General features: G+C 43.7%; 1 protein-coding gene across 3 annotated transcripts in view; it reads right to left on the bottom strand.

Annotated features, from left to right (window-relative positions):
- Positions 1–1,269: 1,269 nt before the first annotated feature.
- The window catches only part of SLC16A1 (solute carrier family 16 member 1), a 31,920-nt gene continuing 17,698 nt past the window's right edge, over positions 1,270–15,491 (bottom strand). For all 3 annotated transcript variants that reach the window (XM_077839344.1, XM_077839343.1, XM_077839345.1), the window contains 4 exons: positions 13,406–13,663; positions 7,083–7,226; positions 5,698–6,570; positions 1,270–4,898 (listed from right to left, as the gene is read on the bottom strand). In XM_077839344.1, the coding sequence (XP_077695470.1) occupies positions 4,603–4,898; positions 5,698–6,570; positions 7,083–7,226; positions 13,406–13,622 (1,530 nt within the window). In that variant the 5' untranslated portion in view covers positions 13,623–13,663 and the 3' untranslated portion in view covers positions 1,270–4,602. The remainder of the gene's footprint in view (positions 4,899–5,697; positions 6,571–7,082; positions 7,227–13,405; positions 13,664–15,491) is intronic.

Raw genomic sequence — 15,491 nt, 5'->3', positions numbered from 1 at the left:
GTTCCCGGTGTAGATACTTGTAGACTAATCGAGACACCTCTTAACCTTCTCTTTGTGAAGTGAAATAGACTCAGCATCTTGAGTCTACATGCATCTACACAGATTCCATCTTCGGCTAGTTTCTAGGCTAAAAATGTTTTAGGCCCTGATACAGCAAAGCCCTTAAGCAGGAGTAGCCCTATGGACTTTACAGGGACTTCTATTGTGCACAGGTGCTTTGCCTGACTAGGCTACGGACATCTCGGTGGAAGAACACCTGGGAGAATGAGAACGCAGGGAGCAGAAGCCAGTGCTGGGAAATGGCAGCAGAGGTAGCAGCCTGGCCTTATCCCACAAGGAAGTCCAACAGCCCGATCGTTAGCTAAATATTAAATTTCCTGAGGTCTGGACAGTAAGTTTCTGTAAGAGGCTCTCCACCCCCATCTGCCAAGAGCTCCTTAAAAAATCATGGGCTCTCCTTCTAGCTAGAAGTAGGTTTTCACTGTGCTAACCTGTGCACATTTGCTATCCCACCACGCAGTCCTAGGAGGCAAGGCACTGTCGTTTTACCACTAGGTAAACCTAGGCAAGCTCCACCTCAAGCAGTGGGTGGTGCAATGCAGTGGTCACCTCATGGGAAGAGCTACGATGCCTAGTGTCCACTAGGATTCTACAGCGGGGTCACTAACCTGCATTATCTTGTTTAAAACCCCACCACCTCAGACCCCAAGCTTTTTGGCAATGAAGACAACGCCTAAGAGGCTCTAGTACTCATGGCACTGTGTAAGATTAAAGATACAGAAAGCACACTGCTTTGGCCAAGACTGCAAAAGGGCACAGTGCAGCCATTTCACAGCTCCTACAATCAAGAGAAAAGCACTGAAACCACAGCAAGCCCAGCACCAGTCTCCAGTCAGGGGTAGCAACCAAGAGTTGTCACTATATGCCTGTTTAGTGATCCAGTTCTAGGTGTTCACATCACCGTGAGTGGCAACCTTGTGGAAAGCGTAAGGGACTGAATGGTCCCTGGCAGGCAATGCCCCATAAAACTAGTCCCTCTAGGTCATGGCTGAGACTCATTGGTGGGGAAGATTGTCCAGCTGGGGACAGAACCTAGTCTCCAGGGGTCAATGTGGTACCTCACTGATGTGACATTTTTAGTGTTTCCAATTTACCTGGCAAGACTCCATTGTGCAGTCAATGGAAGGACAAACCAAGTGCAAGAATATGTAGCAGCTGGTAACTTGTCTCCTCGTATATACGAGAACAGCAACCACACCTGCAGCTCTTTAAGGTTAGTTTATTGCAATGTGAACTATGACAGACATAAGAAATTTATAAACATACAATATCTTGGTTTTACAAGGTCACAGCTCAGTACAGTACAATAAAAATCTGTTTATACAAAATACTCTATTGGGTTTATAACGTTATTCTAGAGTATGAAAACACCCTGACCTGTTCCTTTTGTAGGTTTAGAATAGACTGAAATTAAACAACAAACAAAAACAACTCACTAAGTCAGCAGCCAAGGAAACAGGGCAGAGGACTTCACAGTTCATTATGTAATACTGTCTGGGGCGCCAAGTGACAGAGCAAAGGCCACCTGCTGTATGTTGTACATATGTAAAGTCTCAAAAAAAAATTAGTTTCAACTTTATTCCTACTAGCCCTAGATCTGTATGAACTACCATCACTACTGTTTGTCTGGCATCTTATGTTGTGCAAACTCAGTTCTTCAGCAAAGTTATAGCTTAAAGTTTCTTTCTTCAATATGGAAATTGACCAGGTAAACCTAGGACAATGGAGAGAGGAAACACTAATAGAACTATGGAACCAGATGAGGTTTAGTTTCATAAAAAAACCCTATCCTTCAGCTGTCTGATTTAACATTTAGGTTTTTTGTTAAGAAATTTATATTTAGGCTTTTTCTTAAAACTTAAGTTATATATTTTAACAAGCCAAGACAGCATGAACGGCTTCTAAGGACTTGTCTACACTACAGGGAAAAGTTGATCTAAGCTACGCAATTTGAGTTACGTGAATAGCGTAACTCAAGTCAACATAGCTTAGATCTACTTACCACGGAGTCCACACTACACTATGTCGACCCCACTCTTCTCGATCTGGTGGAGTACAGGAGTTGATGGGAGAGTGATCTGCGGTCAGTTTAGCAGGTCTTCACGAGACCTCCTAAATCAACTGCTGATGCATTGATGGCCGCGCACTGGTAAGTGTAGACAAGCCCTAAAAACTCCTCTCTAAAACCAAGTAAGGCAGTGGCATCACTGTGTGCGGAGTCCCTGACCATCTGGGGCTACAAGCTACCACATAGAAAAAACCTCTTTCTGCAGTTGAGGAGACTTCTTAATACTTTTAATTTTTTTTTTTTTTTTAAAAGGTGTGTGAACACACTCAGCCCTCAGTGGAGCTACAGAGTCAGTATCTGGAATGGAACACTTCCTTTAGTGTTTTTACTTTCCAATGAGCTTTGTGGATCTCAATTTTAAACTGAGTTTGCATCCGAGTGTGTTGTACTCTCCAGACACACAGAGAACTACAAGTCTTTGTTTTTGTTCTGCTTTGACTTAATCTCACAAGAAATGCAGCGCAGATGATCCCCAACATGCTTCTCTGTGAAAGTGCTCATGGATTAGGTGAACTGCATTACACCACCACCTCTTACGGGCCAACCTGAAGAATCTGTAACTTCAAATATCCCACATGCTTCTCCCCTTAAAAACCTACCAAATACACACCAACTGGTACATCTCTAGAATGTGGCTATGAAACATACTAAAATATTTGACTAGGAAAAGAAAAAAAACAACATTTGATGGGTGAATTATACAAAAGTTTATTAGAGGAAAAAAACCAAAAACCTATGCCTCTTACAGGATATCTGTTTAACATTCACTAAAACACAAGCACCAGGAGCCTACGGGTCACAGGCCATCTGCTTAACCCTCTTCACGCAAGTTGTGATATTTACCAGTGCTAAAAAAATAAATATGTACAAACAGAAGATATCCTCCCCTTCCCACTTTAAGGGTCTTTGATCTGAGCAGTTAGAAATTGCTTTAAATTCTCACTTAAACAGGAGCAAGTAGAGTTTTTTGAGGGGGCAGTTACGCAGCTTTAGCTATTTTACCTCATGGGCATATGAGAGTATTTGACTGTATCTGGCCCCATTTAGTGTGCAAAATAATAGGCCTCAGAGCACAGGACAATATGCCACGTACTCAAGACCACATCAATACCAGTAAGGGAGCCAGTCATGCTCTGAACACAGGACAGACTCCGAGAATATGTAACACAACTGATACCCTCTTGCTAAAAGCCAACTCCACTCCCACTGAAGTGAGTTGCATCCACCCTAGAAGACCAGCAAGCCTTTGCAACATCTTGTTTGGAACAGAGCTCCATGAAGAGTAGAATACTCTATTTTCCTGGAGGGGTGCACAATCTAAAGGAAGCTTCAGGACAGAGAAGCCACCTCTTAGGAAGCTCAGGGTCAGGGCTAGGGAAGAGGAAGGGACATAGTACTGGCCAACACTGGTAGAGATGCTGATTTCCTAAATGAAGCAGCAGTGGAAGACTTCCAGTTCCAAAGCCAAACTCAGTAATAGGATGGGAAAGATGGATGCAGAGACCCGATATGTACCAGCATCAATTCCTTTAGTTCTGACTAAAGCAGGTTCCTAACTAAACAACTCAACTTTCTGCATTTGTACCCATTTGGTTTCATAGTGTTACTTTGAAGAGAGGCATCACAAAGAGAGTTTGGAAATTTCTTTGCCTAGGAAAAGTGGGATGATCTAAATCTGAATCCTTCCTGCATCAGCAAGTGTTCTTTATGAAAATGGGATGATCACAATAAAATGAGGATCCACCCCAAAAGGAGTGGAGTGAAGATAGTTATTTAAAAAAAGCCTTCCACTAATTTCAGTTATCAATTCCAACCCAAGTGTTCCATGAAAATTTAACTAAAGGGGGGAGGTTTAAAAAACTACAGTAGCTAAAAAATGTTTTCAAGAGGTGCTAGAAAAGCCTACAAATAGAGCCAGGTTGTGTCTGTCATCCAAAGGAGTTTGGACTTTGTCATATTTTAAGACCACCCCTCCCACTAACCCACCTCAAAAATATCCCAACTTCCACTAAGAATCTGGCAGTTAAGAAGTATGTGAAGCAGTATTCATTTTAGACTCAGCATTGAAGCCAGTTGAGCCTCAAAATATCCAGTAGCCTTTTTTGTGGCTTTAAAAACAGACATACCCTAAACAGATCACAAAAAAATTAACTAAAACATGGTTTACAGAGTGGTATTAAGGCTCTTCCAGAGTAGTCTAGAGGTGGAAACTTTAAGGCACCTATTAGTACATTCATGTTACTGTTAAAAAAGCCAGAATATAAAAAAGTTTCCCACCCACGTAAGAGGATATGGCACATTTAGCTGTTACCTCTGTTGAATCCAGATGGAAAAACAACTGAGAGCTTTGTTTAAAAATGAACACTTGGTTTATACACTTCTGATGACTGCTCACTACCAGCACAGCATTTTCCCCAGACACTATTTTAGAGGAACAGCACTTCCTCCAATCCTCCAGGATTAAAATCAGTCCCTCACATACGACTCTCCTCCTCTTTTATGCCATCTTCTGTGTTTTTCTGTGGCGCATTAGCCACATCATTGTTTGCCTCTTTTTGTTTCTCAGCCTCTTTTTGTTTCTCGGCCTCATCAATATTGGTTTCCTCCTCTCTCCCTTTGTTTCTCAGCTTGTCCTCTGCCTTTTGTTCTTTCTCCAGCAGCCGGTAGTTGATGCCCATTCCCACAAACAGGTAGATCCCAGAGACGATCAAAATGATTCCACAGGACCAGTATGTGTATTTGTAGTCACCGTACATGTCATTGAGTTTACCTGATGGACCAGAGAGGACAATACATTATGTGGCTGACCATCTCCCATTATACAGCAGGAATCACTCTAAGCTAACATGCATAAGCTCTCCCCAGATGTCTAACCCGTAATGTGCGTGCGTGCACATGCATCTGGCCACAAGAACAATCTCTGCTTGAAAGCTCAGGTTTTTTAAAGCTTGACCTAAGTGTTGATCAAGTGCAGTGCTGGTAAAATGGCAATGCACATGGCAGTAAGCTCTGATTAATGTCCACTTAAATTTTAAAAGCAAACCCACTAGGAAGAGGCTGTTCAGGTATGGTTTGGGTAGACCAAAAAGTCCAGCCATTTTCCAAAACTGTCTAGGAGTCCCCCAGAATTTCCTAGAAAACCTGTTTTTCAGGTGACATTCTTTTTTGACCAGGGTATCCAAGCTGTCACTGTAGCTTTCTCTAGTCACATCTCCCCAAGGTTAAAAGCCGAAGTTTGCTTTGCTTTAGGGGAAAAACTCAAACTTTCCTTGGACCCTGAAATTTCATATAGAAAAAGAGTGTGGACGCTCTCCTTGCGGGAAGACCCTCCCTGCACTGGGATATAATCCACACACACTCTAGTATGTCTATAATCACTTGGCCATTCCTGTTGGGAAGAGCCCTCCCATGTGTGTTCTGGCTACACTCATGCCTTTCTGCACTTCTGTGCCTTCAATTCTCAGCCTTCCCAGCAAGTGCCCTTTGGGAAGGAGCAGTAGTTGTTCCCTCCCCACCTTGGTATTCTCACAGTACACAGGCACCCCAGGAGATACATAAAAATACTCTACCTAGGAGAGGTGGTCCCAGGAGCACAGGGCAGCATTCCACAATAGTCACCAACCCGACAGCGCTGGAGAACCTCTGAGCCCCAACCAAATCCATCAATGTTTCAAACAAGACAGAGCTGAGCCAGCCAAAGGCAAATCCAAAGAACCCAGCATAGACGCAAAACCCAGCATAGGTGGTGGAGAAGGGTGCCAGGAGGTGGCACGCTCCATTATACACCACAGAGACAGCAAAGAAATATTGGATCCTTGGTCTAACCCACTTCGTGTTTGCCACCAGTCCCATGGAAGGCCTAGCCACCATGTCTACAAAGGCCAGAATGGAGAGCAGAAAGGCAGCAGACTCATTACCAAACTCTTTACTCTTGGCATAATTGCTGAGGAAGACTAAGGGAGTAAACAGTCCAAAGAACATAATCACATTGCCGGACAGATAGAGCAAGAAGCCTCTGTGTGTAAACAGGGACAAATCCAAGAACTTGTTAATAGTCTGGTAAACTGTGAGCTTCTGCTTCTTCGTCTTTCCAGCAATGAGGTCCATACTGGCATCACCAGCTCCTTCATCCGCTTTCACAGTGGACTTCCCAGCTTCCTGCAATACTTCTTTTGAGACCTCTTTCTTCAGCTGATCTGGCTTGGGGCCTATAGGTCGCATCAGAGATCCGGCTACACAGCAGTTCAGCAAAAGGCCACCAAGAATTAAAAAACTCCCCCTCCAGCCAAATATACTGAAGAAAAACTGGTTCAGGGGGGCCAGTGTAGACAAGAATACAGGGCTACCTGCCATAGCTAATCCATTGGCCAATGGACGTTTCTTATAGAAGTACTTGCCAATCATGGTCAAGGCTGGGTTCAAGTTAAATGCAAGCCCAAGACCTGGAAAATAAGAGAATACACACATGTGAGTTTAAAAATGAGAGATCTCTACACATCTGTAGATTCTGGGATTAATGGATTGGGTACTGGGCTGAGTTCTTCTCATGTTATACTAAATTTAACTTGCACTGATCTCAGAAGTTATGTAGGGAGTAACTAATGGCAGGATTTGGCCAGTTACTGCAGATTCTCAGTGATATAGGAAGAAGGTGCCAATTTTGCTAGTGAGCAAACTATTGGGGGTTTGTTTTTTAGAGCCAGAATTGAAGGAGTTCCAGGATACAAGAGATAATGAAGTTTACTAGTGTGAAGTAAGTCTGATTTGAGATAAGATGGGGATGTCCAAGTACCAGAACACACATCCTTTGATACACACATCCTTCGCTGAGGAGGATTTCAGATTCAGAGCGTGTATAGATATATAGCAATTTATATACTGACTTAGGACAAGGCTAAGATGAACTTTTACGATTCTAACCCTAAACATGAGGAGTCATGAAAAGACCACTCACCTCCCACAACCCCAACACAGAAGTAGAGCTCTTCCACAGTGTTACAGAAAGAGGCTGCAATCAAGCCACACCCAGACAGACAGCCCCCAGCAATCATTACTGGCCGACTGCCATACTTGTTCACCAAGATGCTGCTGATGGGACCTAGAAGAGATCAAAAGAGAGTTAACCAAAGGGGAGACATCTCTGGGTGGTATGCATGCACTACAAAGCAGATGGACACTAATAAGAGTGCACAGAGGTTTAGCTTCAGGAGTCCGTGAAAGCTGGGCATGGGTGATCAAGATGAGCATTAGCCATGGCTCTCCTGTCAAGAGGAGGGGGGTGGTATAGAAGCGCAGGAGAGCAAGGTGGATGACATAAGGCCATGTTGGGTTAAGTGCTCGGACATCTCACTCCAGAGCACCATGTTCCAGGCGGTTTAGAATCCAGACTGAAACAGTTCACAGTGGAACATCGTACTGGCTCCCCTAAGAGCCTGTCTACTCTGCTTTTTGCAGAGCTTGAGAAAGTTTTTAAGTCCGTAGGGTTGCAGAGAGCCTCACAAATATGAATGGATACAGTTCTGCCTCCCCAAGTTTATAGAGACACAAGGGGACAGATTAGGCCCTGGTGTAACTCCAGGGAATTCAGTGGTGTTATACCACAGATTAATTTGTCCCAATAGCTTTGACACACAAGATCTGGTCCCACCCATCCCTTTGGAGTCAGTGTGGCCTAGTGGATAAGGCACTAGGCTGGAACTCAGAACTCCTAGGATCTATTCCTGCCTCTGGCCAACTGGGTAACCTTGGATGAGTCACTTCCCCTTCCTTTGCCTCAGGTGCAACAAGCTAGTCATTTTTTTCCCCTCAGGAGGGGGTCATGATGTACAGAACGGATATTTTCAAAAGCCTGTATGTTGGATAAGATTCTCTAGTAACTTTTAGATGTTGTTGGTACCAAAATATCAAGTGCACATGGGGGCAGAAACAGGGAGATTTGAAGGGATTTTGTAAAATGCTTTAGTGAGTCAGAACAGAAAGAAGAACAGAGCTCAAGTGAGACTGGAGTTTAAATTGAGTCAATGTTGGTTTTTTTCGTGGTTTTAAAGTTTCACTTTGCTTCAGCCACAGAAGCCCGATGGAAACTTGAATGTTTGAGTCAAGCCATCCCACCACTGTGCCCCAGAGACCATATTACCATGATTGGTTTTGTTAGATCCTGCTCCTTATTTTCCACTGGAGTTCTACACATCAAAAGCCACAGTCACATGGAGATCTTGTCTGCATGCATGTTACCAATCTAGGAAAGGAAAAAGCAGGATGGTCCCCAAACTAAGTGTTTTTTCCCCAAGTTTTCAAGAGTCATCAGTTGCTCTTTAAAGCCTTCAACCAACTGACATCTGACTCAGTCTGTGATGCTAGCTGTGACCACCTCCGCCAGACCAGCAGAGCTTCTGAAACATCAGCATGACTCATCCCCTGCACTAGTTAGTCGCTCTAGCGCAGAGTACTATCTTTCTCTACAGCAGTGTGAAATGTGCTCATGTGTTTCCGAGGAAAAACCTTTTAAACTTGTACACACTCTACTCCTCTGGCTTGGAGGGCAGCACAAGAAAAATTCCCCCACCTTTATACCCAAAGAAAATAGTAACATGAACTTTCATTATAGCTACCCAGGAAAAGAAGTGAGGGGCAGAGAAGTGGGGATGCAGAGCAGTTGTAAAGAAACTTTCCCACAGCTACTTGGAAACAAGAGAGCTTGTGTTTATTTGTGCTGCATGTGATGCTGTCCACTCTTTAGGGATATTTCTGTCCTGAAGATCAGACTGCAGTTTTCCAAGCTGGGTTATGTGGGTCTATCCTGTTTTCAACCATCCAAAATTTGATCTATCGTTTATCTTGTGGTAAAACCCAAGGGAGTCAGCCAGACCGGGGCCCTACTATGCCAGGAACTCTGAAATGTAGGAACCATCCCTGCCCCCAAAGGGCTTACAGCTCAGGCGTAATATGAGGAGGAAACACAGAATCGGGTGGTAGAGCACAGATGGGTAACAAAAACAACAGGATGTTTAGCACAGACTAGCTGTGTGCTGAATGCACAACCAGGGAGTAGCCACAGCTCCAAAGCCCCTCCAGCAGAAATATTTCATGTGCAGGGGAGGGATTTTTGTTCATTTGTTATTTTAATTACTCTTCCAATGTTTGAGAAGTCAGATTGCTGTGTGCACCCACAGTTTAAAATGCTTCATTACAAGAAACCCTAATCCAAAGTAAACAGTGATCAGATACAGTAGTGCATGCTCTACAGACACTAAAATGTAATTAAATAAACTGAATGAGCACCCATTGAACATTAACAGATCTGGTTTCACTATTAACAGACAGCAAGGTCAACATGTTATTCCTGGCTACTCAGATGTGGTTTGACCATTTCACCTCTAGTTGAGCAGAACCTAGAAAATGTTTGAAGAGAGTCCAGTGGCTGTGTCAGCAGCCTGGCTTCCTACCTGGAGCCAAGGCACTCAGAAATCCCAGCGGTATTCCAAATGGCCTATGCCCTCCATCACACGCAGGGCCCGTGCAGGTACTTCCCAGCAGGCACAGAGCGCTGTACAGTTCCCGTAAGGAACCTCTGCAACTGAGCCAAGGCCCCATGCAACTCCGTAAGGACTGACTCTTCCTTTTCACATCCGCAGCACTGCATCTGGAGGCTGGGACGCTCCCTCCCTCACCCACCCACCCACTGTGTAGAGACACACCAGGAGTTTAGCAAAGTTTGAAAGATTTGCACATTGAACATGAAACCACTCCCTGATGTTCCTGGAGCAGATCCTAAGGACAGCACTGCAACATACCAGGGAATAGTAGGACTGAAGGCCTGCTAATATATTGTCAGGGAGCAGTATGCTAAGCTTGGCTTCATGACATTAGCTCTTACTGTGGCAAAAAGCAACGTTCATATCAAGTTGGGCCCAAAATTTAGGCTTCATAAAAAACCCAAAACTGCTCAGGGCAAGAGCCAGATCCAAAGTGCTCTGTGCTGGATGAGACACTTGGCAGTGCTTAAGGATCCCCACAATGGGGAAGGGGATCTTTGGTTTTGATTAAACAAAAGCTCAAAGATTGTGGTAGGACTGTAGCACGCACACCTTTAAAACTGGCCACAAACTTAACAAAATACTGACTAGTCTATTTTCAGTGTGGAGAAAACACAGCAAGAAGCGAAATTAAAATCTGTTTTTTCCTAATTTTATTAGTAACTGAGACAAGGTCATTTCAAATTATTAACTTGTGTCCCTTTAACTCACTTGGACCAAAATCAAAAGCAACAACTACAAACCAGCACCTGAACTCAAGTGCCCTCCCCAGCATAGGCCCAATTATCCTCTGACCATTAACTTCAGATGAGTCACAACAGTGTCAAACTAGCAAGAGTTCAGAATTAGGCCTTGCTTTGCTGCTGCCCATTCGCCTCTTATTCTGGGGAGAGCTAGACCAAGTCCATGTCACTTGGTCAATCTGGCAGCTTTCACCAGAATAAAGCATCCTTTCGACACTATGAAGAAAACTGAGTTCCTTCAAGAATGTGCTTTTCAGGATCCAAATGAGTCTGGGAGTAACAGACCATGCATTGTGGCTGCTCAACAAAGGCTCAGCCAAGCAGAGTTTAGTATTCTCTCTGGCTCTCTGCAGATTTGTGAAAAAGCATGCAGAGCAATAGTACAGTCTGTCTGGGGTGGGGGTGGCAGGAGGATGAGGAGCTGCCTTTGCAAACATCACACACACACAGAACTTCCTCCAAAGATATATTCAGAAGCAGATATTGTATGCAAAGCACCCCTACTTCCTGGAATGAGAGTTAGTCAGACATCCTAAGGTTACAAGAAATGAGTTACTTGGGGAAAGAGGGTGGGACTGATGTCACATCTGGTGACTAACGCTTAACTCTAGGCAACACAGTTTATTATTTACTTAATTATCTCTTTACAAGCTCTTGGCCCATACTGTAAAAAGCTGTGGAAAGCCTGAAAGCAGTAATGCAGTCCTTGTGTGTACTTGTGCCACCCCTAAGTGAAACACCAAAGCTATTACAGAGGAGCATTCCTGCTCTGGAAAATTCTAGACAGTTTCAAACTTGGGCCATAGCGCAAAACAGCACTTAGGTCACGTACACATCAAAAAACCAGTTTGCAGGACCAGGCACGAGTGAGCTGTTGGGATTTTAAGACTTCTTCAGCTGTCATTGTGAAGGAGCTCCCCTAATGCCTGGCAACTGAGAGAGGGAGGCAAATCACTTTAGAAAAAGATTAAGAAGCGTTTCTCATTCCAAGAGCAGGTGACTGGTTCCGTCTTGCCATGTCCCTGTTAGCCATTACTGATCCTTCTGCATACAGGCTCCCAAGAGCGTTCAAGAGAACACGTTCACAGGACCACTAGAGACGGACAGGGAATGGCCTAGATCAGGTCCCACAAAGTCAGTTACAGTTTACAAGCTTGTTATAACATGGAGGCAGGGAAATGTGCCGGCTGCCTCACTAGCTGAGCTAGGACAAAGCAGGGACTGTTCCCCCATGGAAAAGCCTCATGCCCAGCTCCTGCCGGTAGCTGCTTTTGATGCACAAATGCAAATATGCGTCAGGCGGTTTGCCAGTTTGGGACAGCGGCAGCACGACAATCACCAATACTCAGAGCTGCCTCCAGGGTGGACACTATGGCTGTCACAGTGGGAGCTTCTTTTAGCCACGTAGTTTACCACGCACATTCACAGGCTGCTACAGAATACTGAGGAAGAGAGGACGGTGGTAAGAACCCACCTTCCCCATGTAATCAGAAGTTACCTATTTAAGGAAAGTAATGTAAGATTGGTGGTGGTCTGGAGTCTTGCCCCCATCAGTCCAAACCCCCAAGATGTGGCAGAGGGGGGCTTCACCAGCATTTAAAAAAAAAAAGTTGCTGTTTGCCTTGTCCAATTGTTTTCCTATACTTTTGGTCCCTGCTGCCATCTTTCTGCTGTTAAAAGGGGAGTTTGAGACAATCCTTTTGGCTAGGTTTGCAAAATGCCCTTGCTAAAGTTAGCCCAGGACCAGGACTCCCTCTGACCAGGTCAGATTTCTCAGCACTACAAGTGAGAAACACACTGAAAAGAAAGAAAATAAAGGAAGAGCAGTTGTGTTGTTAGTGTTTGGGCCAGATCCTCAGCTGGAACAAATTCACAGATCAGTCCAAAAGGGAACACTGATAGTCTAGTCTGACCTCCTATAGAGCACAGGACATAGAACCTCCCCAAATTCTTGTTTGAACTAGAGCCTCTCTTAGAAAAATATCCAGTCTTGATTTAAAAGTTGTCAGTAGATTACAGCCCCATGGTAAATTGTTCCAATGGTTAACTATCCTAATTATTAAACATTTGAGCCTTATCACCAATCTGAATTTGCCTAGCTTTGGCTTCCCGCCATTGGATCTTGTTATACCTTTGTCTGCTAGACTGAAGAGACCATTATCAAATATCTGTTCCTCACCTACCGACTGAGCAAGTCAATCCTTAACCCTCTCTTTGTTAAGTTAAATAGATTGAGCTCCTTGAGTCTATCACTGTAAGGCAGGTTTTCCAATCTTTTAATCATTCTCATGCCCTTTCTCTGAACCCTGTCCAGTTAAACATCCTTCTCATACAGTGAACATCAGACCTGGACAGACTATTTCTGTAGGGGGCACACTGGTGCCAAAGAAAGAGGTAAAATAACCTCCCTACTCCTACTCAAGATTCCCATTTATACATCCCAGGATCACATTAGCGCTTTCGGCCAGAGTGGTGCTCTGGGAGCTGATGTTCCAATATTATCCACCATGACCCCCAAATCCTCGTCTGCATTCTTTGTTCCTAGATCTATCACTTTACCTTTGGCCACACCACAGTGCATACTTCTATTGATTTGCTGGGTATAGAATCAGCTCTGCAAGCTGTAATTTCTTTCATCTATGACGACTCTCTGTAGGGACTCCTGCATTCACCATAGCTTCGTATGCCAGCTTTCCAGAAGATGTTAGAAGCAGACAAAATGTCACAGGTACATTCTAACGAGGGCAAGTGCAGAATTACGCAAGTCCTAATTCCTTGGAAAGATTTTACTTATAGCTTTGCAGAGGAGCAGGACAGATTAACCTCATTTTCACACTTTGGGCATTAAATAAAGTTTACGCCAAACTTTTCCAGACAAACCAGTTTAGAAAATTTCACCCAAATGGGAAACAGTCAGTCCCTATTCGTGTTTTGGAGAAAGGCAATACAATAGGAGACCATTAAATCACCTCCCTGTTGTCTCTCGTCTGCTTGCTTACCTCCTGCGTACATAACAGCCAGCATGATGGAGGAGATCCAGGAGACTTTGCTGCTAGATGCATCGAAGATGACCTCAATCTCTTTGAAAAACACAGTAATGGATTTGGGAAATGCATAGGAGAAGCCAATGGAGATGAAGGCTCCGATGACCACAGCCCATCCCCATCCTCCTTCTGGTGGGGTGTATCCCTGAGGGCCTCCAATTGCTGGCGGCATCTTGAGTGAAGTTGGTGGTGATTAAGCTGGGTTTCAAAGATCTGCAGAGAACACAAGACGTCAGCACTTAGTAAAGAATACAACAGCATTTTACTCTAGAGTCTTTAGGAAGAAGCAGGTCCCTGGAGCTGTCCAACTGTCACCCTTCTTGGCTTCCCCTAACACACAGAAGAATTCCCTATCAGTGATGGATCAGAAATAGATGCAACACTCACGTGAAACTCAGAAGTTGTTTAAGGGCGTTAGAATGGGGGCAAGGAGGTTACCTGAGAGATTCAACAAGGATCAAGACCACCACCCATTTAAAATAATAAAAGGCAATATTTTCAAGAGTGATTAACGATTCCAGGTGCCTTGATTTTTAAGATTCCCAACCGGCAACACCTTGAACAGAGCAGATTTTTAGAGGGTGGGTGCTCAGCATTTTCAGAAATTCAGACTCCTGAAAGGTGTCAAGACAGTCAATCAAAAGATGCTTTTGAAGGGCTTTGCCTTAAGATATTTATAAGCAGTGAATTAAAAGCATAGATAACCCTTTGAAAGCTGAAAATAGAAGGCAGCTTCCTTGCCAACTACAGATCAGTCACACAGGTTTATTGTGGGGTTGGTCAGCAGTGCTGAGTTATTGGCAGCATTGAAAGTCTTGCTTCTGGAAAGTGCAGGGGTTTCGCATGCTGTTCAGTTATTGTAGAGCCATGGGATTTTACAAGGAACATACTGTACAAACACAATCATGCACTGTCATTTATATTTTAAAATACTGTTATGTGGATTTTTTCAAATTAACTATTTTGGGCCTCCAACCTGGCTAGTATCCACTTCCTCTTCTAAGCTTTAACATTCACAGAGCCATTATCAGTTCACTATTTATCACAGTGAGGGGGAAGACAAGATATATTCCTGCAAAAGTAGGGCAGCACAGGAAATGCAGACTAGCCTTGGGAGGCACCGACCTTACCACAGAGAAGGACAGTGTTAGAGCAGTGGTCAGGGCAAATTAGAAAGTGACTGGAGTGTGAAATAATTTGGGAAGCTGGTTTTGTTTTCTATAGGAAGTTAATATATGCTGGCTAGCATCCATATATTACGCTGATAATACTACTTGCAATACACATTCTAAGCATTTGAAGTATTAATATAGCAGTTATATAGCCCAGATTGCCCTGTACCTTTGTTATAATCCTGTACACTTATGCTAAGTATCCCATAACACTTTGCATTAATTAAAGTAAGTCTTGGCTTGAGTAGATAGGAAAACTGTCAGTATCAGGACAGATGTCTTCATAGCAACAGGAAAGGAGTCACCCATGCAAATCTAAGAGGTGCCTTCATGCCCCTTAGTACCAGGAATCTATGTGCTCAGAACAAAAATAAGGGAGCATCATGACCTGGAATGCATGGGTTCAGAACAAAAGATAAAGGGGTACACCATGATACCAGAAACAAACAAGATAGATAGTTGATTAATTAAATCCAGTTTCAAATGACATATGCAGTACCTTTTACTGGTAAACAAGTAGGGTGTACAGGGATGGATTTAGAGATGTAACTTTGGAGAGCACACCTTCTGCATAAGGGGAATATCACGGCACAGGACTGCTCTTTGGAAATTGGGTATCATACAGAACCTTCTTCCTGTACCATATTAATAAACCTGACTGACATTGATTATTTGGTCTCTTGCGTATATTTCATAACAAAATACCACCACAAAGTACAGCCAAACAACCACCCCTAGTGCCCTTACTAAAAGGAAATTGCTTTAGAAGTTAGTGCTGGACTCTCCCCTTATATCCAAAGGGTCAGATTTTAATACCATCAAAAGGGGGGATGGCAGGTGGAAGTGGGAAGAGACAGGAGAAATAATAT

This window comes from Eretmochelys imbricata, chromosome 21, assembly GCF_965152235.1.
Source record: "Eretmochelys imbricata isolate rEreImb1 chromosome 21, rEreImb1.hap1, whole genome shotgun sequence".
Taxonomy (NCBI): Eukaryota; Metazoa; Chordata; order Testudines; family Cheloniidae; genus Eretmochelys; species Eretmochelys imbricata.
This window is presented reverse-complemented; position numbering and strand designations above follow the sequence as displayed.